The sequence below is a fragment of the Notothenia rossii genome, assembly GCF_949606895.1.
Source record: "Notothenia rossii genome assembly, chromosome: 5".
In the NCBI taxonomy this organism is placed as follows: Eukaryota; Metazoa; Chordata; class Actinopteri; order Perciformes; family Nototheniidae; genus Notothenia; species Notothenia rossii.
Window position 1 is genome coordinate 79,306,833 of NC_136903.1, and position 26,478 is coordinate 79,333,310.

A 26,478-nucleotide genomic window follows, 5' to 3' on the forward strand; every position below is an offset into this window, starting at 1 on the left:
GGTTTGAATGCAAGGTGCAGCATGTGCTTCAAGATATTCAAGTACATTATTAAAATGTGTACATCACTTACCCGATGTTACTTTGAATTCTTGACTAAATAAATAACGTTCATTCCCAAATCTTGATGGATTGAAGTACATCGGGTCCACATTTAACTATAGCAACATCACATCAAATCATACGCTAACAAACTCTCAGACAGTGTTAGACCGTGTATATCTTAGAAGCCCATAAAACCCAACAAAACAGTTGAAGCTTATTTTTGCAGTGTAGTAATAATATTTGATATCACTGGGTCACATGACATTGAAGCTATTGAAAAAAATCAAGATGTTCACAAATCATATTGGTATGAAATATGATTATTATAATATTTTAATAAAATAAATAATAAATACATATTCATTAATATAAAATGTAATTAAATGAACATGGACTTTTTTTGCATCAGTCCATGACATATACTGTAAGTCATCAACAAATGTGTCACATAATACATATTTAATTTGTATGGGCAGGTAAGCATTTAGTTATTGAAAAATATAATAATTAATTGGTGGTCCCTATGTGATTCTTTGTTAAACTTGGAGGTATACAACACAGAAAAAACGTAAACATTTATTTTAATTGAATATATAATGTAAACATGTTTCACATAATTGTATTTGGTAAGTTGAAAGCAACAATATCACGTTTAAATAAACTTAATATATTTAGTTTCAACTAACCTAAATGTGTTGAAATAATACTTTTAATAAGTAAAAAAAAAAGTAAACGTTTCAGTTTTTTCAGTGAATAATTCAGTGTAACAAGGGGTAAGTCATTGATGTATAAAGTGTCATCTTGTGGGTGAACTATTCTTTCAGAGAGTACACTTTCCATTGTGCACAAGCATTCTGGTAACTGGAGTGTAACACTGCAGTAACTTACGGTCTCCAGCAGTGGGCAGCAGACACCACCCACTGCCGGTTGATGAGGGTGCCTCCACAGAAGTGGTGGTTCATGAACAGCAGGGAGGCCTGAAACGGGATGGAGTTGGCTCGTACCACATCACCACCGATGATCCTCTGCCCATACACACCTGAGAGAAGAGGAGGGGATCAGTCACACAGTCAGAGAGGTTTCATCATGTAACTTGAAGGTCACCTATTATGCAAAATCCAAATGTTTATGTCTTTTATGAATAAACATGTGTCCCCTCTGTGTAAAGAGACTCTGAAAGTTTCAGGAAAAGATATGAGCGAATATTTTTTCCTGATCTATTTATACAAAAACCTGTCTGAAAATGAGCTGATCAGATTTTGGCCACTTTATGATGTCATAACGATTTTCTGGCTTGTGTAACCATTAGCTAATAACCAACCAAGGTAACCCCCCCCCCCCCCCCCTCCCTTATCACCTGAATCTCCTCTAGTTATTTTTAACCAAATATCTCTCAGAGGGGCGTGGGGAGGGGCTCCTTATTTTCATCTAAAGTAACAGACAGAGAATCAGCACTTTTGAAACATGGCTGAAACAGAGGGGTTTATGGGATGCTTCAATGATCTGTTTGGTATTTCCAGCCAAACACTTCAGAGACATGTTTTGTATCTGAGACCTATAATATATTACATTACATTGCATTTAGCTGACGCTTTTATCCAAAGCGACTTACAATAAGTGCATTCGACCAAGAAGATACAAACTTGAAGAAAACAGAATCATATAAGTACATCAGGTTTCATAGAGCCAAAACATTTCAAGTGCTACTCAACTGGCTTTAGATAAGCCAGTCCTTTGTTAGTATACAAGTGCTTTGTTAATTCTATCGCTCGAAGTGGAGTCGAAAGAGATGAGTGTGTGTGTGTATATATATTGATGAAAAACAGTATAATAAGGGACCTTTAAGATAAGTCTACAGCTTTTCACTCATTCACTAATTATATATGAAGTTAGATATGTGTGAGTTAGAAGTTAAGTGTATATTGTAAAGTATTCTTCGATGTCTCACCTCCTTCAACAAACAAAAGGAGCAATGGGAGGTAAAAAAAAGATGGAGCCCGGTTCATCTTAGTTGCTGCAAAAAAACAAAAAAAACAACAGAGATGGTCAGTACAGGCCATAAACTGGTAATAAAGAACAAGAGTGTTCACTCCTTGGCAGCTGAGGTTTGTGTAGGACTAATAAATGTAGGTCTTGCCGCTCACCAAATATCCAAAAATGATCAACAACCTTTGAGTTTGTAGGTTTTATAATCAGAGTGAATAATAAATAAATTAGGAAACAACAGGGTTAACTTCCTTTACATTGCATGGCTACTTCTTAGTTACTCAGTTGAAGGTACTTTTTCAATTTATTCATTGGAACTCGAGTCAATAATCATTCGAATAACAACGATATTCATTTCACATAAAATCTAGAAAGCTGTCTCACCTTAAAAGTAAATAATCCACACACCGGCACACACACTATTCTCATACCGCGACATACAGTAAAGCTTGAGAACTCTCAGGCCTCTTTTATACTGTAGCCATGCCTCTCACTCTCATATTCCCTGCCATTGTCTGCCATATTTCTAAGTGTCTCTCACACACACACACAACAGTCTGACCTAGTACATGGTTTTTTTTCTAAACAGCAGTCTTCTCTTTTATCACGCTTCTCTTTCAAAGGCTTTTGTTTTCCTAGATTCAGCCTATTGTCCAGCAGTGGCGAAAAAGTCAATCTTTACAAGGATGAAACCCAACCAGCCACAGCAAAGGTAGAATACACTTAACAGACATGTCATTGGTGTATCCAATGATGTTACAAGATGCAGGACAAATGCAGTCTGAGGATAATATATTCTCCCCCTAGTGCACTATCAACCTGACACGTAGCAGGACACAACTGCGTTTAGTCTTTATCTGAACAAGGAAAAACGTTTTGTCAGAGATCCTTCTTAATTGGACTTATTTAAACATGTCTTCTGTACTTCGGTTTTCCTTCGGGGGACAACATAAAACAATTGAAGCAAGTACAGCCAAATCTGTGCAAAAGCCTTGACCGGTGTTCGCGCTGATACGTCTCATACAGCGTCTTGTGACTCCTGTCTGTCTGCAGTGTCATTCCTCCTATCTCACAGACTTTTCCATCTCCCCCAGGTGTTTCTCTCATTTACTTTCCCAGCCGGTAGTTTTTTTTTCCTTCTTAGTTCCAACACACAGGGGTGTTTGGTTTGTAACTCATAGCCTCCATGCAGCCTTTTTCCCAAGTCATTCCAGCTGTTTGGGTGAAAGGTGATAGTGGCATCGCACTCCCTCAGGTGCAGTATACTGAGATGACAGAGGAGGCCTTTGCGTGTGTGTGTTTGTGCATGGAGAAGTACTTGTTGCAGAATATTCTCAGTCAGAAATGTAGTTGAGAGAGGTTTATGTTTAAAACAATCGGACATGAATGTGTTTCTATCTAATTAAGAACATTACATTTCCACAACTGCTAAATGTGGTAGATATGTACCTTTGTTTAAAAAAAGTATTGCAATTTCTGATTAATACGTTCAAATTGTAGTTACATACAGCCTTAGCTCACACCCAGGAAGACACATTTTGGAAGAAAAACACATATTTACTTACCGAAAAAGTTTGACTCTCACCTCACCACTCTCACATCTGTCAATTCAGTATGGAGATAACGGTTATCTAATTGTTTTGTATTTTTATTACACTGCACTTGTGGGTTTCCCGGGTGTATTTGTGCTGCAACTATTTCTAGGCTATGGGAATGAATTTCCCAAAATTCGCAAATTATTCTTTATTCCTTCAAAATAGTGATAATGTTTCTTGACATAGAACATTTTCAAGAACAGACAAAGTGCTTCAGAATAAAAGACTAACCCAATATATAGCAGATGCAATATAAAAGTAAAGAACAAAATAAAGATACAAGTAAATAAAAATATAAAAAAGGCTCTATTAGAAATGATTTACAGACCTTGCAGTCAAAAGTGTGCTGGGGACTGGTATAAAGTAGTCTTACAAGTCCAGTTTACTTGCGATGACATAACATTCACCTCCAACATGTTATCAAATCTGAACGGCTCAATACCACAGAGGTAAAGTGGTGTTTTGTAACTTAAAAATGTCACAATATTGTAAGGACAGTTGCGACACATCTGCCATATTTCCAAAAATATTTGCATGAGTCTTTCTATTAATAAAAGAAAAAAACCCTGACATTAGAAGGTGATTTCCTGGGAAGTCGGGCGAGCGTTGGTCCAGGAAACACCTGGCAGTGGGAGGCCACACAATAGCGTCTCTCCCATTCTTCTGGGTGAAGCATCAATTATTCAGCTTGCTCTAAATATGGGACAAGAGGAGGTCAGGCGAGTTTCTCCTCCCATGCTGTGGATGATGCTGACTTGCCAGAAGGAGGTTGGTGGCGATGATAATAGAGAAGATGATCTGTCTGGTGATAGTAAGTTATTATCATTTCAGACGTGATGATTCATACTCATACAGAGTAACACTTGTGCACGTCTGGGCTGCAGAGAATACCTCTGTGTTGTCTTGACTCAGACGTGATTCTCCCCACAGCTATAACAAAGCCGTGCTCACACACACACACACACACACACACACACACACACACACACACACACACACACACACACACACACACACACACACACACACACACACACACACACACACACACACACACACACACACACACACACACACACACACACACACACACACACACACACAGTAGGCTATTGAAACATTTCAGCACAGATAAGGCTGGATGATGACACAGACAGAGCGTGCTGATACAGTATATATGAACCTGCTCAGCACAGTACCCTGTGTTGCCATGCCAACAGCGTAAGGCCTTTCGACATGTTAGGAGGGTCAGGAGAGAGAGAGAGTTGAGATGGTGCTGGGATGGCAGGGGGGGGGGGGAGTGGGGTGCTGAAGGTGAACTTTGTTGCACTCTTTCCTTTTCAATCAATGCTACAGTGTAGGACCCTTGTGCTCCATGTCATGGTGAAGGATGAAATCTTTTTTTTTTCTGAGGAAACTCGAGGATAGAGGTTGATGTGAGTGACTTGTACTGTTTGGAGGGGGAGTGGATGTCCAGCAGCCAGGAGCAGAGGACACTGGGTGTGGGGCTGCAGTGTTTCAGCTGCTGGTATGGTGTAGGACGACGGGCTGAAACCACAGCGATGATGAGCCTGCTCATGAGTTTATGTTGCATGCTCCTCAACCTCATGACAGTCCACAGTGAGTACATGGCTTTCAGCTTTGGTAATGTTCATTTATAAAGATTGGATACGCTGTGGTTTAAGGGTGTTTTGATTTAAATAATGTTAGAGAGGTGGCCTGATAGAGTTTTAAAGTTTTTATTTAAGGAATATTAATTAGTAGGACAATTTGGTTCTTTGTGCAGCGAGTGAGATGAAAAGATACATCTCTACGTGATTGGAACTAGTATTGATGATAACGCTATTATTTAGAAATAAATATGATAACATTTTCAAAACACACAAATGATAATATTATGCATATAATTAATGACTCTTTTAATCATTTTTGTAACGTAATGGTCACACTTCCTTACTCCCTACACTCGTATAAGTAGTAACATTTATTTGCCAAAAAGAAACAAAATAAACTTAGTTTAGGATGAAATTGACTCATTACATAATTTTCATTTATAGATAGCTAGATATCATAATAATGTCTAAATCATAATTGATCTAATATTGTGGTAGCCTAGTTGTGAGATGGAAGCTAAAGCCAGTTTGATTAGCTTAGCATAAAGACTACACAGGGGGGTTAGCTTGGCTCCGACCTGCCTTTAACAGACAGTTGTTGACCAGACTTCTTGGCTGGGATTAGTAACTTTATTTAGTCAACGCTGCAACAGGCTGGCACATAACCCCTCATAAACCGTGATTTTATTATTTTTGTATTTATTGTTTTTTTAATTCAACAAAACAAGATTGTGGCAAAAAAAGCAAATGAGCAAATAAAGTTAACCCCTTTACATTGATTTACATAGCTACACTGCGTCTGTCGTAACTCCTCAACAGTGTTCATCCAAAACTGTAATGAATCAGCTTCACCTTCCCGTCATGTCTCCTCTACTGCATGGCCTCAAGCCAATGTACAATAGTTGATCTGTTGCAAGAGGCAGGCTGCGAGAGCCTCCATTTTAATGTTTCAGAGCCCAGACTGAGGTGGTGACATTAGAAGGTCAGGTTATTGAATTACTTTCATTACGCAGCGTCCTCCCAGGTGACAGAAAACCACTAATTGTTAGGCCGGGTCAATGGCCTTGAAGGGGGGGATTGTGAGGGCCTCACTCTTTATGTTTCTCCTTTGTTCACAAGACTCCACATGCTTCATAAGATGGACTTTTTTTAGCATGCTTGAAATCCATACCAAGGGAGTTGTTACTACAGGCTGTTTTAGGTGCTTAGAAATTTACTTGGAAGCATGAAGAATCTTTTCAGTGTTTGATCACAGGTTTTGTGCTGTGTCTTTACATATGTAGGGGGAAGTAAGTATTTGCAAAGGTGTTTTAATGTCTACTCTCCATCAGTTCTGTTAGCTCTGACTTTGAAAAACGTTAACACTTGTCAGTTAGAAGTGAGGAGGCCTTTTTGGATGAGAAGCGAAAAACGTCTTTCTGCCACAGCCCCTCTTAACCTTGTCCTGTAAATGTTTTTGTTTCCATACAGGCCGTGTGGTCAGGCAGGGTCGTATAGTAGGTGGTCACACTGCTGTGCCAAACTCCATCAAATACATTGTTTCACTGCAGAGCACCAGAGGCCAACACTTCTGCGGGGGATCCCTGGTCCACAGGTACTGGGTGCTGACAGCAGCGCACTGTAACATCGGGTACGATCTTTCTTTAGTTCCCATCAACAAGCTGTCGATCCTTATGCTGTGATTGTTTGGTGAACACTTTCCATGTTGATTTCCATGTGGAAAGGTTTCATGGTACTTTATGATTTCAATGTTTTAACCATGTTAGCGGGCTTGGTTCTAAGGATGTAAATGATGGTCAGTTAATCTCAGCCACGATTGGATGGATCAAGTTTCTTACAGAAAATCCTGATGCCGATTGGATCTAGCCAAACGGCATCTTAAAGGGGACCTATTCTGCAAAATCCACTTTGTCATGTCTTTTATACATAAACATGTGTCCCCTCTGTGTAAAGAGATTCTGAAAGTTTCAGGAAAAAAATATTCGCTCACTCTTTTTTTTCCCTGATCCATTTATATAAAAACCTGTCTGGAAATGAGCTGATCAGTAACCATTAGCTAATAACCAACCAAGGTAACCCCCCCCCCCCCCACACACCTTATCACCTGAATCTCCTCCTACAGCAACATTGTGTTCTTTTTAACCAAATATCTCTCAGAGGGGCGTGGGGAGGGGCTCCTTATTTTCAGCTAAAGTAACAGACAGAGAATCAGCACTTTTGAAACAGGGCTGAAACAGAGGGGATTATGGGATGCTGCAATGATCTGTTTGGTATTTCGAGCCAAACATTTCAGAGACATGTTTTGCATATATCTGAGACCTATAATATATTGATGAAAGACAGTATAATAGGAGACCTTTAAGATGAGTAACCGTCAAATGATGTCTGTTGCCTATGTTTTCGAGGGGTTCTTGGAGTCTTGTGATAGGTTTGCTCTGTCCTTTCAGAGACAGATGTTACCTTTTAAGTGCTTGTCCTTGCAATGGTACTGATTTAAGTCCCATCACAAACGATATGTTACTAGGTCTTAAGGTTAGAAATGTATGTTTCAGATATATACCTTTATATGTATCCCTGCTACTATTCACACATGAACCAAGGCAAGAAAAGGTTCCTGAACATTTCAGGGATGGACTGGATGTGTGACAGGGACTACATTTTATTAGACCAAAGCTTGATAAAAGGAAGAAATACGAAGCAAAAATCAAGGCGCTTTTGCCTCCTGAATAGAAAATCTTTGACCTGACAGTCAGTTCGGACTTTGGTGAAGGTAAAGATCAAACTGTATCTGTAGCACCTGCACAGGCAAGGACATTCTTCTGGCACTGGGCTCTATAGACGTCACTGTGTAGAAGCTAACTTGCCATGATCTAATATTGTGAACAGATGGTCCAAACAGTCAAAATGATGCCGCTTGATCATGACGCACAAATAATTCTGACAATAGGAAGTCAAATAGTACTCAAATACGGTCAAGTCAGCTGACCTTGACACATCATCAGTGTGTGTGTGTTTGTGTGTGTGTGTGTGTGTGTATGTGTGTGTGTGTGTGTGTGTGTGTGTGTGTGCGTGTGTGTGTGTGTGTGTGTGTGTGTGTGTGTGTGTGTGTGTGTGTGTGGGTGTGTGTGTGCGTGTGTGTGTGTGTGTGTGTGTGTGTGTGTGTGTGTGTGTGTGTGTGTGTGTGTGTGTGTGGGGGGGGGTGTGTGTGGGGGTGTGTGTGTGTGTGTGTGTGTGTGTGTGTGTGTGTGAGATCGTATCTGTTTATAGGAAATCGGCTGTATTTTTTGTGTTTTACTGCCCGGGCCCTGCCTGCTGCACACAGTAAGCCATTGTTCCCTGGCAGACAGACACTTCTACCATTATGTGTCTTTGTGAATCTGTTTTTCAGGGCCGAGCACATGATGATAGTGGCGGGCGACTACATTGTAAATACCTTTGAGGGTACTGAGCAGTACGCTAAACCCCGCAAGGTAGTCACCCATCCCCTCTACAACAGGAGCACCAACAATGCTGACATCATGCTCATTAAGGTAGCGCAGGCACAATGCAGACACGTTTTCCACTTCCCTTAACATGAACATTTATTGATTCATGTGTGGTAACATACATTTGGATATCTTTTTTGGTATTCAGCTACAGTTCGTCTCTTTTGTGCCTTGTTAAAATATGTTACTAAACTTTTAACATGGTTCATTTAAGTTATATGAATGTCTTCTCAATCACTAGTTTATTTATTTCTGCTTTCTATCACTAATAATGTTGAGGTGGAAAACAGCAGAACAATTTTGTGATTGCTTGGTAGACTATTGTTGTTTTAAATAACATCATATCTATTATTTCACCTGTGTATGTTACCTCTTTACTTTATTACTGATAATACTCAGAGTTGGAAGTATAATTTATGTAACTCTTCTGTATCTCAGTGAAAAAAATCACACAATTTCTTTGTATCGCAATGACCAGACGTTGCCATGATGAGAGGCCATTTTGTGATTCAGTAGGCAAAGCAATGTGTAACAACAACATATACTTTCTACAAAGTCTAAATCAATGAAAGATGCCACTTTGGTACACCCTATAACTACAACATAAAAATGTAATCATCTTAAGTTGACATGCTGAATGTGGTAGCTAACCATGTCCTATTGAAACACCAGCAGACACAGCTAAATGTGCCTTCTTCACACTTTTTGACAACTAGTCACTAACTTTTGTTACCTGCTGTATGTTAGTGCCGGGCAGCTTTGTACAGTGAGATTTGTTCTTTGCTGAAAACCTTTAAAAGTGATTAATGACAGCAAATATTTTGGAAAACAACATTTTTTTCTAGTTGCGGGCCCCCATGGTGTTGAACAAATACGTGTCACTGGCGCCTCTCCCCAGGCAGGGCACAGGAGTGATCGATGGTGTGGTGTGTCGGGTGTCCGGGTGGGGATACAACAATCTGGGTGTAGGCCAGGCCCCCTTCACCCTGAGGACCGTCGCTGTGCCAATTGTTTCAACTGCAAGGTGTAACAGCAGCGAGTCCTTTAATGGAAACATCACGGCAAACATGATCTGTGCTGGCTACAGGACCGGAGGGAAAGATGCATGCAAGGTATAAGAAACAAATGCTTTAATACTTCCTTTCACTATGATGATTTTAAACATCTGTGAGGTAAGTGGGTGTTGCACATCAATGTACATCCGTCCCATTGATCATAGAAAAGCTATTAAATCTATTTTGAAGTAATAGGTTTCAGGTTATAGCTGAGGGTTGTCCTTTTTTCATCAGCTGAGATTAGAGCTAAACACTCTCACAGTTCATAAAGTTCATCCCCATGACAGTACAAGGACACAGTTCATCATTTAAGTGTTGGTTCAGCTACAAGCTTTTATTAAAAAGCATCCCTGAAATAGCACCAGGACTGAATACCTTGGAGTCGTTTTGTAGCTACAGACACCTTCCTGCTCAGATTTGTTTATCAGTATCATGTAAGAATTTCTGTCCCATGCAACCTTTGATGTGAGAAGAAAATTGCATGAAACGCAATGTGAGATATACCAGTGTGCTATATTTCGCCTAAGGTAAAGAGCTGAATGACTAATTAAAATGGGCTATATTTATCCCTGCAGTAGGCAACTTTATGTGTTTGCATTTCCAAGTGGCAGCAAGAGATTATGATTTGATGAGTCTTATTGAAACCATACTAAGATATTACAGTTTGGTTTCTCACATCTGTTGATCTTTGTTTGTTTTGTGTTATGTGTCGCCATGAAACATATAAAGTCATAATTTGTGTGGAACATCTTTCACATGTGGTGAACTCACGTGCAAGCACATGTGATTTCCTGATATTTGAAAACAGCAATGCTTTTCGTAATGGGTCAGAAAATCGGACAAATCCACATATAAATTGTGGTTTGTTTCACTAAGGAGGTTTTTTTGGGGTTTGTTGTGTTTGTCTACAGGATTACTTAAAAAAGAGCCAGAGCTTATTTTAAGTTAAAATGTACCACTGTACTCTTGGGTATCTTTCTTGATCTGCAGTAAGAACTTACTTTACTTGGACAGGTTATTCAAGACAAGGAAGTGGAACTCCATCATCAAACTGGCTTTACATTGAGCTAAGATTGTTTGTGTTTTTCATGACGTAAGTTTTGACATGATAACTGACGGTGGGTGTTGTCTTGTTCTTACAGGGAGACTCTGGTGGGCCGCTGGTGTGTAGGGGGTATGTCTACGGCGTGGTCTCCTGGGGCAACGGCTGCGGTGATCCTAAGTTTCCGGGAGTCTACTCTGCCGTGTCCAAGTTTCGCCGATGGATAGACCAAACTATTTATGGGTTACACACACGCTGTAGCAAATATTGATGAACATAATGATAAACCAACATGATGTATGTGAGAAAATGGTCATTCCCCTGAACGTTTCTGTGACCAAAGGTTATGTGGAAAATATGCAGAGCTATAATCTTTCTGATAATGTTTTCAATATCAATATAAAGGAGATGCATCCCATATCTGAATGATCCACCATACAGAATGTATGAGCCACTACAGTGAGCACTTTATAAGCCTCCTGTGTATATACTCCAGTATTGTCAAGGTCTTTAAATACTATTTTTTGACAATAAATAATCATATTTAGAGAATGTCTGGCTGTGTGTCAGAGTTGAGTGGTGCATGTGTACAGTCAACTTCAAGTCAGATTTTTGTAAATGTTTTCATTGGTGCGTATTAAAGGCCCCTGAAAACCGAATTTTCCAATCTGCTGCTTTCTTTAACCAAATATTCTGCCGAGATTAGTACCGTTTTGTTTATTCGAAACACAAAATATTTATTTTGGGGTTTCGGTGCTCTACTTGCTGGTTCAAGTTTGGCTTTTTTCTTTTTTATAATCACACTGATGATAGTTGTGTCATTTATATTTTCCTAGGCCAGTGTCACTGCCTTATGGAGAAATGTTTGAGGTTTGTTGATGTGTTGGTCTGTTTGTCAGCGAGATTACGGAAAAACTACTTATACACACATTGTTTTTCCCACTGTGCCCTTCTTACAAGTTTCATCTCTCTGGTCATGATGTTTTTGGTATTAGACTTTTTGTGTGTGTAAACTGTACATTTTTCCACTTTGTTTACATAAAGCTCTGCAGACAACTATTTTGGTCAAGTGAATACAAATGAATGTGGATGGTAATATATCCACATGTGAAAATAGTTGTGTACCAGGAAAGAGTTCTTATTGAATTGTTTTGATATGAAGCTGATAAAACCTTGGCCTCTGTGAGTCCACAGGGATCAGGTGTGTCATGACTGCGCCTCCTCTATGAATAGTCGACTGTATATCAAAGTTAGTTCTGCTGCAGACTCCAATATCACCTTTCATTTAATTCTATGTGAAATGATATGGTTAAGTTCCTTAATGCCTGTACATGGCATCTTGCCCTTTGCTATATATCACTTTTGAAGGATTCCTTTGTGCTGCAGTTCCTAGAAGAACAATTCAAGTAAACACTACAGAGAGCAGTGGGTGGTGACTCTGGTGAGCCCAATGAGGATTAGTTTCCAACCTAAAGACAGTCCCAGGGGACTTCCTTTAACAAGAAAAATTAGTTTTTACCATGTGACTTACACCTATAGTTAGAGAACGAAACACAATATTATCAACATTTGAATCATCATCTAATCAATACAAATATACAGTGGATGGTCATTTTACCAAATGGAATATTCCATTATTTTTTAAACATCTGAATATGACGTTTTACAAAGTGATCTGAACAAGTTATTGAGTCAAATTTAGAGCAACATCAAATCCAGAACGTGGAGATTGGATTTGACCCAACTATAAATGGTGGTGTTAAAATGGAATTACGCCATGGGGCCAAAAGTCACATCACAGCCTATGAAAACACTGCCATCCTCTGGTGAGGTTTGACTAGGTGGGCTTAATTGAAACCCCCCTGACAAAATTACTGGACAATTTTGTCAAATTGTAATACAGGTTGGAACATTTCACATCTCAATCTCGTCGAGTGGTGGCGTGTGAACGACGTCAACCAAAGATCAGTATTGGTTCACATTTATGTGCCATCTCTGAATATTAAGTCGCCATTTGTTTGATGCATCAAGATCCCGGAGAGTGGAGCATTGGTTCACCACGACTCCAACTGGAAGCATCTCTGGGCTGCACCAGAAAACCCCCGTACAGCTCCCTCGCCAGGTCTCACAGGGATCCGTGTTTTGCATCGCTCCTCAATTTGCATTTCTTCCTCAGATTTTCCGTGCGACGGATTCAGCCGCTCGAAACCAGCGGGCGTTCCACGGCTCTGTAGTACGTGCGCCTCCATTTCCAAAGCAATACGCGCAGAGATAAAACACCTCTGGATATTTTGAATAATGTTGCCTAAGCTCCACGAGAGGGGAAATTGAGGACATTTTGAGTTGACTGTTATTTCTGTTGCGTACCTACGGAGACAGACACGTGTCTTCGGGGTAAACAGAAAGGGCTAGATCGTGTCAGCAGATAGCTTTGTGTTTTTCCTTCACCGCTTTTGTTTGTTATAGACGACCGGGTTGAAGCTTGGCAACGAGCTTTACATTACAGTCTGTGCGCCTTGGTGATTAAGGCGCATTTGGAGATGTCGGAAGTGCTGCCTTTCAACGAAGACAAAATGAGTCATTATGGAAATGAGGGCGATGAGGGACACCTTTCCTTCACCTGTCGTCTTCAAGACACCAACAACTTCTTCAATGGATCTCAGAACAAACGTCCGCCGAAACTCGGACAAATAGGAAGGAGCAAACGGGGTAATTATATAATTAAGGCGTTTTCGTTAGTAAGTTGATGTGTTGAATGCGCACATAGGATACTAGTGGATCATAATTAAGGATGGCTCCGTGTGAAGGCATAAAGGCAACACCTTTGCCTTGACTTTGTTCTCCAGTAGAGCCTAACATCAACGACATTACCTTTTGTTTGCATGCGTGTGGGATGTATGTGCTTTTAAATATTCGATTCGCATTGCAACACAAGTTGGATGCGCATTGCGTGCTGTTAAATGCCTTGTGAATGCTGCTTAACAGAGTTATGCTAAATGTTCCCTCCCGACTGAATGGTTGGAATGATTGAGATCCATATGGGTTGTAATCTGTGTTTTTTGTGTTTGCATGAGGCTCACAGGCTGTTCCTGTTTTGGCTTTTGTGTGTCCTGCATCTCTGATGAACCCCATGAGATGGTCCTCTAACATTGAGGCTCACTTGTGGTGGCACATGGTGGCACATGCATGCACACGCAGTTGCACGTCCAGTAGTGCACAAGCATGGACCAACATGGAAGTCATGTAATGTGCATAGGTTCACAGCAAGAACACAAGCAGAGATACAGACAGTCATGACCATGCATCAGACACACTATCTTTCTTTATCTTTTTTGTTGTTGCATACTCTCTCTCTCTCACTCACACACACACACACACACACACACACACACACACACACACACACACACACACACACACACACACACACACACACACACACACACACACACACACACACACACACACACACACACACACACACACACACACACACACACACACACACACACACACACACACACACACACACACACACACACACCTGCTCATACAGCGCAGTGCTAATGGTTCTGGGCGTTAATGCCATTTTTCGAGACGCCACACCAAGATGAGCCTCCCTCATTAACTCTCTCCCCTGTCATCCACAGTTGTGATCGATGATGAGAATGGCGGCGACGAAGCACAAAAAGATGGAACAGAGAAGACCCCGGCGGAGGCTTAGAGCGCTCGGCTCAACACCCCCCAAATGACACTCTTGACATTTTTTAATGGCGATATTTACCAGTTTTAATCCAAAGACACTGTATATAAGCACTTTCTCTCATGTGGCAGCAAGCAGCACTTCCACGCCCTCCTCTCCCAGTCAGTCATGGCCATCCGGGTGACACACAATGGCAGCAGAGGAGACCCCCAGATGGACCCCCCCAACACACACAGACACTCACACAAACAAATATACCCTCGATTGCAGGGTTTCGCCATAAATCCAAAAGCAGGAGAAGACAACACGAAGAGGGGAGGGGGGGGTGGACGAGGCGGAGGAAGGCTGTCGAAATGCAGAAATCAGGGACAGGATACAGAAATAAATCTAATATAAAAACTAAAGCACACATTTCTCCTATATCTTATCAATCAAACTTATGGTACCATTCTTTCTGCTCTTCATTTTTATTGGTGGGCAAATGAATAACAGAGTTTGTAAATATGGAAAGGGTAGCCCATATTTTCTTGCACAAAGTGGGAAGAGGTAAACTGGTTTGTTCTCTGTGTTGAAGACTTTATTTATTGATCCTTTGGAACATGTCTTTTGCAGTGACTCAAGGCCAGAGGGAGTGTTATTTTGTATGTCAAGAAAACTTTGAGTGAATGGGAGTGACATTTTTCTTCACTTAACAATTCTTGATGTTGCCTGAGTGTTTTTTGTTATACTTTGCAGCTAAAAAAATCATTTATATACAGTGTACCTCCCACCTGTTTGTAAGCTTCCCAGGCTTTCACCTGGATTGGTTGATACTGTAACTTGACTCTACACATCCTATTGATAAACTATTTATATTGCATTTAGCATTATTGTGTGTGCCAAATCTCATGAGGGAGAATACTGTACCAGAAAAATTGTTCTTTATTTGTGCTTTATACATTTACTCATACATTTGTTTTGTTGGGTTGCCATTTTTTAGGGCTCTTTCTCAAAAACACTGAGATACCAACTCATGCATGGCAAATACGAAATCATGCATGCACGGCAGAAGTTCTGAAACTCTTGTGTATTCTTGAAGCACCTCGTATACAGCTTTGAATGACAAACCTCGAGAAACAGTCTTAATTCTGCGTTGTACTGTACGATTCACACTGATTTGTACAGTGGCCTAATATCTTGTAATAAAGATTATGACAAAGTACTATTTACTGTTTAATGTTGATTGTGGTTTAAATAATGATGTACTAGATGTTGCTTTTATTGTTTTTGAAAAGTGTAGCAAAAACAAAAAATATAGTTTTGTATCAAAAAGACAAAGACAATAGCAAATAGCTTGGCTGACTTTTGGATATGTACTCTCTGTACACAGTTCCCTGTGTTATTGCATTGCATTTCTGGCTTAAAAGAATGGTCAATACAAGAAGTAGCATCACATTCTTTGGACGGATCAGATTTGGAAGGAGAAAGAAATGATTCAATAATTTGAAATCTTCACTCTCCGGTTTGTTTTAAGGAGAGACATGGCTCGGATGACTGTGCAACAGACTACCATCTAAGAAAGTAGCTACAGTATTGCGATTTATTCTGTGGGGGGGAAAAATGTACACTACTGCTTCCCAATGCAATAAATGTCTGTTTGCATCTGAAATCTCAGCTCTTCTCTTTAATCAAGTCCTCTCTTAAAGTCCATTGCCAGTGATGTAAATGGTGCAGGGCCACCCAGGCGTGAGGAACACTGATGTGACGTGACATTTCCAACTCTGCTGTGGTGACTAAATGATTCATGTTGCCTGACGAGCCTCTGTCAGTGTACAGCATCTAAAACCCGGACCACCGGGATGTGTGCTGGGAACACATACATGCACCAAACACACACACACACACACACACACACTTCTGTTTCAGCTCCAACTGCAGGCGAGACTAACATATTGCTAGCCTCTCTTCCTCCCATGTCTTGATAGACATGAAAGGGTCTGCCTGGGCTGGGTACCATGGTAACAGATGCACCTTGCACTCCATGACTGCTGCGGTGCAGAATAGTCTTCCCTGAGCCTCGGCTTGATACCATCGCTATCTTTAATGGAATGTTCTCCATTCTCTTATCTCTGCCCTCTTCTCTCAAGACCCCTATTCACTCAGTAGCGCGACCGCATTATCCTTCCAAAATAGTCCCTTCTTCCTAGATGGCAGTCAAGCATAACGATGGCGCCTACTGCAGTAACAGCCTATCCCCTCACGCAGAATGAGAGCATGTTACATTTAGGGAGCAATAGTATATGATTTTCTGTTCGGAGGATCCTAAGACCCAAATTGTAGCTGGGAAGGCTTGATGTGATCGGATGGAGCTTGGCTCTGAGAGTCATATTATTCACACACAGTTGAACATGCAGGACTTCACAAGTAGCATACAGCAGAAAAGCCAATTGTAGTAGTCCTGCAGATATAATTGATTTAAAATGCAAAGTTTTCAGCTGCACATGTAACTCATTTTAAGTTCAATAGCGATGTGTCACCTTTAGCAAAGCTTTTAAAAGACGAGTGGATTTCCTAGATAACATAAGACAGCCAATAGAGTTAAAATGAGGCCAAAGAGTCCCCCACTAAATGAAGAACTTGCAGGTGCATCATTCAGAAATACTGCAAAACTAGATTACTTTTCAACAACCATGACAAACACAGAAGAACTGTATGATCCAACAGGAACATGTGTCACATGAATGCATGCCACGGTCGCTAGATCAGTGTTTTTTCTAAACAAAGCCTCAAACTGCAATTTCATAACACTTCGTACTGTCTGTGTCAAGAAATATCGATCATAATAAGCTTTACTGTACAGCAGAATTAAACAATATCACTCTTCTCCTCTGACAGTTGGAATGGTTTAATCTATATACTGTTTCAATTGGTTCATATCAAGTTTAAAAGTTAAATAAGTTCTCAAATTCCCTGATGTCCACAATAATTATATTACTGATGATGACTATGTGTTGAAGTTGGGAACTGGAACACCTCGTGCTTCAAATGCTTTCTACTAGGCTGGAAAACCAATTATACTCTTTACTCTACTAATTACTTTTTGTAATTGTTTGGTCTATAAAGGTAAGACCTCAGACATTAATTAAATGTATGAGTTGTTGTTTTTTGTTACAGTTTTCTTTGCCTTATTGAGAAGTTAGAATATACAGTACATCAGGGATAGTTTGCAGCTTAAATACAGCAATTTGATCAGTCTTTAATATGCAGTCTTTTATCAATACATGTTATTCAACAATTCAGAAAGGATATAAAAAAGGAAAGAAAACCGAATGAGAAAAATAACGAGAGAGAGAGAGAGCAATTCTGGAGTTTATCAAATGCTCTTTTTCAGTTTTTCCTGATCAATAGTCTGTTGGAACATTCTTGTTATTATAATCATGTCTCCAGAGAAAGAACTGAGGCTGGTTACACATACTGCTGTGCATAGTGACATTGGGCTTCAAATTATATATAAATAACAAATCTACAATCCTGTCAATTCCAGACAGAGTCTTTAGAATTCAATCTATTACAAAGTATCTAATTTTACATATGTTTACCTCTCCCTGACTGACAATCTGGTGCAATCTACCTTATGATCCATTTACATTTCTCATTTGTTCCTCAGAAATATGTTTTGAGGTGTGAGTGCTGAGTCAACCTCACAAAGATCCACCTCCTCACTGTCACATCTCCCTCGCTATTGACAGCAACATATTTCTCTGTGAATTTAGATTATATAGCACATATCCTGCTGACATATGTGCCACGTATTTATATGTAAACATAAATACATCTTACAGTATATGACGGTTGACACACAAACAATGTGATGCTTAGTTCGAAAGCTGTAGTCATCATCACACAGATGAACCAGATGTTGTACAAGCTCAGACTTGGGCTGGGTGACAATCACTGCTTGAAAAGACTCCAATTGACACTGAAGAGTCAAGAGACCCTCCATTATGATCATATATGTAATGGGAAGCTAAGTATTACATTAGTGAGTCACCAGACTCACTAGGGTGGATCGTGGAAAATGGGTTTTGTAGTGAGAACTGATGAGAGGGTAATTACTGGTGCTGTAAAACAGAGCAGAGACAGGTCAAGATTTGGGTGGCTGTGATGTTACATAAGCTCTGACAGGTGTAGTAGAAGAGCACGGGAAGAAGAATACAAATAAGAGCCAGGAAGAAAAGCAAGGAAGAGGAAAAAGAAAAAAGAAGAAGAAAAACATGAAGGAGGCTGGTGAGAGCACAGACAAAAGAGAGGAAAACCACACCCTGCAAACTGCCTGTTAGCTGCACACACACACACACACACACACACACACACACACACACACACACACACACACACACACACACACACACACACACACACACACACACACACACACACACACACACACACACACACACACAGACAGACAGACAGACAGACAGACAGACAGACAGACAGACAGACAGACAGACAGACAGACAGACAGACAGACAGACAGACAGACAGACAGACAGACAGACAGACAGACAGACAGACAGACAGACAGACACACACACACACACACACACACACACACACACACACACACACACACACACACACACACACACACACACACACACACACACACACTGTACCCACTCTCAGTTGTCATTGAGAAAACCCTCTCCTCCTGATTCCTGGATTTGACCTTTGTGTCGCCGCAGGGAAATACCCGCAGTGACCTCACATGCAAAACCACTTACTGGGAAAACCACCTCCTCTCCTTCTTGGTGCGAATCAATGGGATTTATATGATGCAGGCAGTAATGGCATGTGTACAGCATGCAAATGGAAACATTTGCATTTCATTCCACTGCACATGTGCATATCTTTTTGTATGCTTACATGTGCAGATGTTGGTTTATTTATTCAGATGTTTGGCGTACGTGCATAGCTGTACGCACATATCTGTGTGCACACTCCCGTATGTGTGTGTGTGTGTGTGTGTGTGTGTGTGTGTGTGTGTGTGTGTGTGTGTGTGTGTGTGTGTGTGTGTGTGTGTGTGTGTGTGTGTGTGTGTGTGTGTGTGTGTGTGTGTGTGTGTGTGTGTGTGGTGGGCCAGCTCAATTGGCATTGGGATCAGGTATTCTCTCGCTGATTCAGACTCTGCTGGGAATTCACAAGGGCGACAGCTGATAAGAGGTAAAGGGGAAATGCAGTCCTGGTTGAAAAAATAAATGAATATCCCCGTAGACACAACACCAGAATATTCACCCTGCTCCCGAGTGGGTTTTTTTCCATCAAGTTTGTTTTGGCAGAGCTGAATCATAGAGTTTGACCAGAGAAAAAACAAAACAACCCTGCTTATGATATGATGGTAAAACCCATTTTTGTTGCAGCAAAGTTATGATTGCAGATGACGTCAATCTTTCAAGCAAGTTCCCTCTCACATATCAGTCCAGCTTTTTTATCTCCTAAAACCTGAACGGCACTCAGATTCTGGCACAGTGCAGATTGTCGTCATGTATTCTGCTTGTCTGAAGAAAAAAGGTTAAGAGTCCAGATGGGACTCTCAGGACAGAGTTATAAAAACAGATAAACAGACATTAACGTTTCAACTCAAAGGAACCTTTATTGGCATGACCATGTCACGAAGCACATTGCACAGGGTGGTACAAAACATGAAACTCTCCCTCTTTCTCTCTATACCTCTGTCTCTGTTTTCCAAGGAAAGTGAAGAGAGCTGAAGGAGGCAGATCGGAAGAGAGTGGGAGAGCGGCACGAGAGGGAGATGAGGAGATAAGAGAGATGGAGAGCCAGGAGAGAAGGAGGAAAAGAGAGGGATAAACAAAAGTGAGAGTAGAGGAAGAGAGAGGGAGAGAAACAGAGGCACGATATGATGAAATGAATGCCAGGGAGAAACAGTTCAGACCCACCAGATGGTTACTATGGCAACCACATCCCCAGTCTCTCTCTCTTTCCCCCTCCCTCTCTCCCTCTGTCTCTCTCTATCTCTCTCTCTCCCTACCTCTCTCTTTCTCTCTCTCTCTGCCTAGTTGCTTTGTTGCTGCTTTAAGTCTGTGGAGGGAAACCAACGGCTGAGAGAGACAGCTTTTTACATTTTGGTGCAGTGGCATCGTAAAGCCTCATAACCAACTTTACATACTAGTGCGCACTTAGTGTAGATTCAGCGTGGTGTTATTTAAGGCCACCTGGTTGTTGATTTCTATCACAAACACTGACTGGTGCAGTGGATTCCTCCCATGAATGAATTATCTGCAAAAATATTAAATGTTAAGGAATGATATTCCATGCATCGCGGCGCATTGCACCAGTGCGGGGGTCATGAACAGTTCAAGGAAAAGTCTCTCGTGATCCTAATGAGTTTCATGTCTTACCCATGACCCTGCCTTAATCCCAGACACACAGGCATCTCCTATATATACAAATGTCCAGAGTTTGTCTTGCAAATTGTGCATTGCTGTAAACGCTGCAGACAGATTGAGATGCTATGAGCGTTCTCCTGAAGCTCAGCAGCACTGCACTACACTTTTATACGCAGAATGGGCATCGGATGTCTTCACCGAGGTCGTATTCGCCCCTGCAACGATCAGAACCCCCTCGTTAAACACACACACAAGCGTACATGTATGCACACTCACAAATGCGAGCCTGCATGGCACCACACATGCAGGCCCTGCACACAGTCACATAGCCTAACTGGGATGCACAACAAAGGGAAAAAGCGTGTGGGCCCCCCAGCTAATCTCATGCATGGAGATCATTTTCAAAACAGAACAAAATGGTGGGCCATCTCTCGGTGGCAGAGTGGGTCTCTGTAGGGGCCCCGGGGTGGGATGGCATGTAACTGTGTACGCGTGCCTGCTGAATAAAAGATGCTGACCTAGATGGAAATCCGCCATTGGTCACTTAATTTGTCCTACATGCGTGATTGGCCTGAGACCAACCACACAGTATAGCTGTCCAATTGACCGAGAGCGGCGGCGGTGGTGTATTTGTCGCCAAATTGTTGCCAACGTCTTTGTACGAGTTTGCACAAAAATATTGTCTTTAGGATAGGAAAAATAAAATGCAATATCATCTGAGAAATATTTTAAGAATAGATCGTATTTATATCATTATTTACATCAATTTATTAGTCTATTTGTCTTGATTTACCCTGCAAACCTTCAAAGACTGAATCATGAGAAGCATAGTTGCTCCATCATCAACTAACATTACACAGCTCACTGATGCCGATTGGAGTCATGCAGTGTGCCAGCGCTGGGCCATGGGACTAAACATAGTACATACGTCTGCAGGTCTGTGAGCATGAATGAGCCCGACTGAGAGGGTGTTTTGTATCAACATTGTACTGAGCCCTTCTACATTATTGATATGCAATTTGACTGCCCGCCATCAATAAATTATTAAGGAATTGAAAATTGTTGAGCCGGTGCTTGACAGCCTTGAAGCTCTTTGGCCTCAGTAGAAGAATGAACACGGTCGCGTGAACGTCAATGACTGTTGAACTCCAAACTGCATGAGTGTATGAAAGTCTGCTAAATGTCTTTCTTTATTTTTTCAAAGGGCTCAGGGCTATATGGCCCACACCTCCTGTTATGTAATTATCCAGCTGTTTGTTGAGAGCGTTGGTCGGGTTCAGTGAGAGCTGGGTCTCCCCCGGAGAAAGAAAGGGAGGCTGGTTCCAGATGCTCGTGGTTGCCTGGCCGACCTTGGGACTGAAACTGTGTTTAATCCTGTTGGCTCAGCCTGTGCCAACACACTGCTTCTCCCTGCTTACCGTTCTCACAACTCACAACAACCTTTGTAATAAATACAACCTTATAAACAGGGCTTTGGTTTCACTCTCACTGGTCTGCTATAACAGAACTTGGTGGTGCAAAGTCCTCTGAGTTTTGGGCAGTAGGCCTGAAAAGAGTGGGAGGGACTTTTTCAAGTTTTAAAATATAGTTTATTCTTTCTGTTTTCTCAACTGTTACCTACCCTAAGCTAAAGAAGCTTAAAGGTAATTAATTCATAATTTCCATGCTGTCTGGCAGTGTCCTGCATTGTGCATCGTATTTTGCAAGCACATCTTTGGAGAATCCATTATATTTATGGCTGCAGCATTCGATTACAATAAAATGTTGTTCTTCATTTTCACAAGACTACATATTTTTAAATGGTTAAAACTAAATCCTGAGGGGGATTCCCCTATATATAAGTCCTTCTCCCTTAAAAAGGAAGACTACAAAAGTACATTGTATACAACTGATTTTTATAACCTATAATAAACAGAAAAAAACTGTTCATGTGGTGTTTAATGAAATAAAAGTAATGTTGGTTATTCTCATTAAGAGGCATCAGGAACAATATTTTCTGTTGGACCATGTTCATGTAATCAAAATGCTAAAATCTGAATATATGCACACAAATATGTTTCTCTATCAAACGCATGCTTGTTTGTAAAACAGTCAGGTGTGTAACACAAAGGCTGGAGCTCTGACTCTGACAACAGCAAGACGTTGCATCCACATTGAAATTCCTTGGTGATGTCCACTCTGCACCATCAGCCTCTCTGGCTAAGCCTCAGGAATACCAACCAGCTGTCAGGCCCTTACTCTCTCACTCTCCCTCGTACCATCCCTCCTGCTATCTCACTTTTCTCGCTCTTTCTCTGTATGCTCACTCTTGTTGACAGAAGACAAGAGCTGCATCACCATTTTAATTGTGGCGTGGGTGGGTGTGCAGGTTTTATTTATCTTTCCTGCTAGAGATGCATGGAGCAAGCAATAAGGACCCTGCACAGAGTGAAGGATCAGGGGTATGAATCCTAATGACTTCTACCTGAAGAAAGTGAGGAGAGGAGGTCTGGGGAAAATCCACCCTAAATCTCCCTCTCTCCCCCTCAGCTTGTCTCTCACCTATGGACCCGTGCATTCAGCCTGTCGGTGTTTACAGGATTTGTCTCCCTTTGATTCTAATTAATTAGCTGACAATAGACAACCGGGGACTGAAATGCCCCGATGTTAAAGAAAGAGAAAACAAGATGGAGGAGACCGACTCTGCTGCATAGTTTTACACACAGTTTTGCTGTCACTGCAGCATCACAGGAAGTATTTATAATGAAACCATATTTGGAAGCCATATTGCGTGGGATGCATACATTAACTACAAGTAGCAAAGTTTGTGTGACTATTTGACCCTTTAGTATCATTATTCAGAGGTAAATTGTTATGAGAAATAGAGGTGGGTTTCCATGGTTTAGTCTAGGCCCCTTAGCCCCTTAAAAATCATGTCGTCCTTTTTGATTTAACCAACAAAACCTAAAGATATTCAACTTACTATCTTATATGACAAAGAATAATGGATTGGAAATGGATTCATCTACAAAATGTTGCTACTATCTCAACATTCACATATGAGTGTAATGTTGTGTCTATTCACTGTGACCATGTTTTTCAATCCCACCAATGGGAGGAGAGGATTACCCTAACCATCAATACCATAAGTAATGCAACACATTATTTAAAACAATATATGTTTCATGTCATGGCAAATACCCCTTGATCCTCCAGTCTTCCCTCGACTGCTGTGCATCGGATTAATACCTTTACCGTACATATTAAAGATGCACTCGTCGATATGTCTATGAGGTGAAATGACTGTATGTAAGGTTTTAATCATAGTGACCAACCCACACACATCTTACTCTGCTGCACCCCTCCACTCCATAGAGCGCTTTAGGGTCTATCCGTTCCTTGTTAGGGTTCTATGGCATACAACTTACCTGTTCACTCTCACCACCGTCATCAACATCGTTTCCAGCTACAACTGGCTGCTGTTTGAGCAAACACGCTTAAATACTCCACTGCACCAACAGCAGACCCACAAAGTTAGAAAGTATCTTTAGGCATAGTATACCTTTAGTGTCTGAAGAACCAGATATATTGTTCAAGAGTTTGGGAAAGCAGAGCTCAAAGGAAGTGAATATTGGACTTGAGAATAACCACATCCAGTCTATGGTCCAGACATGAGCCAACTTCAGTCTGGTTTAAAGACTGTTTAAATAAAGACTAGGATGGATATGTGTGGATAGTTAATAAGGCAAAAGATCGCTAACAGATTAGCCATAACAACTTTATAAGGCTTATATACATTGTTGTGGAACTCTGCCATTAAGGTGCTAACCTCTGTCCCTAGCTCCTCACAGCATGCTGATTGGTCTGATCCACTGTGATTAAAAATCAAATGTATTTGTTGAAGCCTGACCAGATAATTGTTCATGTTATCTTGACTTTTCATTTTGCACCTGCCCACCAGCTGTCACTGTAGAGTCCAGCCTCACCTGTCTTCATGGCTGCTCCTCGGCCACAATATGTTTTAGAAACAGCTAGCGCTCATTTTCTTCCATAACGTCTGTTGCTGAGTTATAACTGCTTCTTTTTGCTCAGTTCTACCTCCAGTTGTTATTCCTTCACTCCAGCCCTTTGTCTACCGCCTGTGTGCTTGGTAACTCTGTGTAAAAGACTGTCTGTGTTTGTTTTACAAAATATTGTGCCGGACCATCCCACATAGGAGTGTATGACACATTATACCACTTAAGAACAAACACTTCATAAATCTTTGCTGTATACCACATACTTCCAAAATACAATTAAAAAAGGGAAAAAAGAGTGCCCATACATTTTCCTGAAATTTTGCAAATATGAGGAAAAACGTCTTTCCGAACGAATTAAGCTCTTCCCCCACAAAAATATCTCCTTACCAACATAACTTCTAACTTCCAGATGAAGAGTTAAAATACCTGAACAATTATCCTTCGCGGGTAAGAATTCAAAAGGTTGACTTAAAGGCAATTGTTAATACTTAAAAAAAGCACCAAATGTTTTGTTACCTTCTCTACCTTTTAGTCTTTCTACATTACATATCTACGATGTTTGTATTTTGCGGTAGAGGCAGATCATCAAGTTTTAGCTCTTGTGTTCGCACCCTCCTACTGAAGTGTTACTGTATACATTTTTGGAGAGCACAAGAGTGTATTGCCTACAGAGACTGTGAGTGTGACATACTGTACACTTCTGAGCATGGAGTAGTGTTTGAGAGATCTTACATGATGTATTTATGTGCCGAGCGTTGACCTTTCTTCAGAGTTTTCACACAGATCACCATTTTCTACTGCGCCCACTTTGATACCCTTTCTGTCATATTCAGCGGTTGAAATTAGTCCTTATGTGGCAATACAAAGTCCTTCTCTCCGTCTCTTCCAAATTCTCTGGAGACCTCAAGCCTTACTTTTACTCTTTCAGTTGCCATGGATACCTCCGGCAAGGCAGCTGATTGGAGGCAACAATAAACTCCACTCTTTCAAGCCTTTGACAAAATTGTCTCCAAACTGTCGATCTAAGAGACTCTCTCACATGTTGAAACACGTCAACTAACCTATGCGCACTCATACATGTAGATAGACTTTGAATGACGCACGCACAGAGCAGCGTTGACCGTTGGATGACAGCGGAACAGAGATCAATGTAATCTCCTTCAGCACAATCCAAAGCCACTGTCATCATCTAGCAGTGGAACAGGGGAAACGTGTGAAATCAATTCTGCATGCATTTAAGCAGCGGCCAGCCGCAGCGATCTGGCTCCAGAGGTGACCCCGGGTGCTCCTGCGTGGTCCTTAGAGGGGCCAACTCTGGGTAATAGCCTGGCTTCATCTACATCACCAAACTCTCAGTTCCGGGCAGTGAATCTTTCTTTTGTTCCCCATCTCAATATCCTCTTAATGACTCATTAGGAAGACATTTCAAAGATCTTTTCTCAGCTATGTTCTTGGTTAAATGTGTAATGCGTGTTGCCTTGGTCCAATACATTGAAATCGCCTACAGCTTATAGCCTATTATATTATCCTTAAAACCTTCAAAATGCATTTAAAACGTCCAATCCTTGT

The 26,478-nt window shown here is 41.0% G+C and overlaps 3 protein-coding genes across 5 annotated transcripts in view; 2 read left to right on the forward strand and 1 right to left on the reverse strand.

Annotated features, from left to right (window-relative positions):
* The window catches only part of LOC307042116 (trypsin), a 6,180-nt gene extending 3,721 nt beyond the window's left edge, over positions 1–2,459 (reverse strand). Inside the window, exons 1-3 of one of the 2 annotated variants that reach the window (XM_079685844.1) lie at positions 2,414–2,459; positions 1,992–2,057; positions 932–1,082 (exon numbers count right to left, since the gene is read on the reverse strand). In XM_079685844.1, coding sequence (XP_079541970.1) covers positions 932–1,082; positions 1,992–2,049 — 209 coding nt within the window. In that variant the 5' untranslated portion in view covers positions 2,050–2,057; positions 2,414–2,459. Of the gene's footprint in view, positions 1–931; positions 1,083–1,991; positions 2,063–2,413 lie in introns of those variants that run through there. The other variant, XM_079685845.1, reaches the window with a different exon arrangement.
* A 2,534-nt stretch (positions 2,460–4,993) lies between these two features.
* LOC307040101 (trypsin) lies at positions 4,994–11,478 on the forward strand. Of its 2 annotated transcripts, none has more exons than XM_079682656.1 (5): positions 4,994–5,244; positions 6,708–6,867; positions 8,626–8,767; positions 9,568–9,834; positions 10,920–11,478. In XM_079682656.1, the coding sequence occupies exons 1-5, from the start codon at positions 5,094–5,096 to the stop codon at positions 11,088–11,090; spliced, it is 891 nt and encodes a 296-aa protein (XP_079538782.1). In that variant the 5' UTR covers positions 4,994–5,093; the 3' UTR covers positions 11,091–11,478. The 2 variants fall into 2 exon arrangements, with proteins under 2 accessions (XP_079538782.1, XP_079538783.1); XM_079682657.1 differs by having other exon boundaries at positions 8,626–8,707.
* Positions 11,479–12,687: 1,209 nt separating this feature from the next.
* camk2n1a (calcium/calmodulin dependent protein kinase II inhibitor 1a) lies at positions 12,688–15,728 on the forward strand. Its single transcript, XM_079685329.1, has 2 exons — positions 12,688–13,528; positions 14,470–15,728. The coding sequence occupies exons 1-2, from the start codon at positions 13,360–13,362 to the stop codon at positions 14,541–14,543; spliced, it is 243 nt and encodes an 80-aa protein (XP_079541455.1). The 5' UTR covers positions 12,688–13,359; the 3' UTR covers positions 14,544–15,728.
* Positions 15,729–26,478: the final 10,750 nt, after the last annotated feature.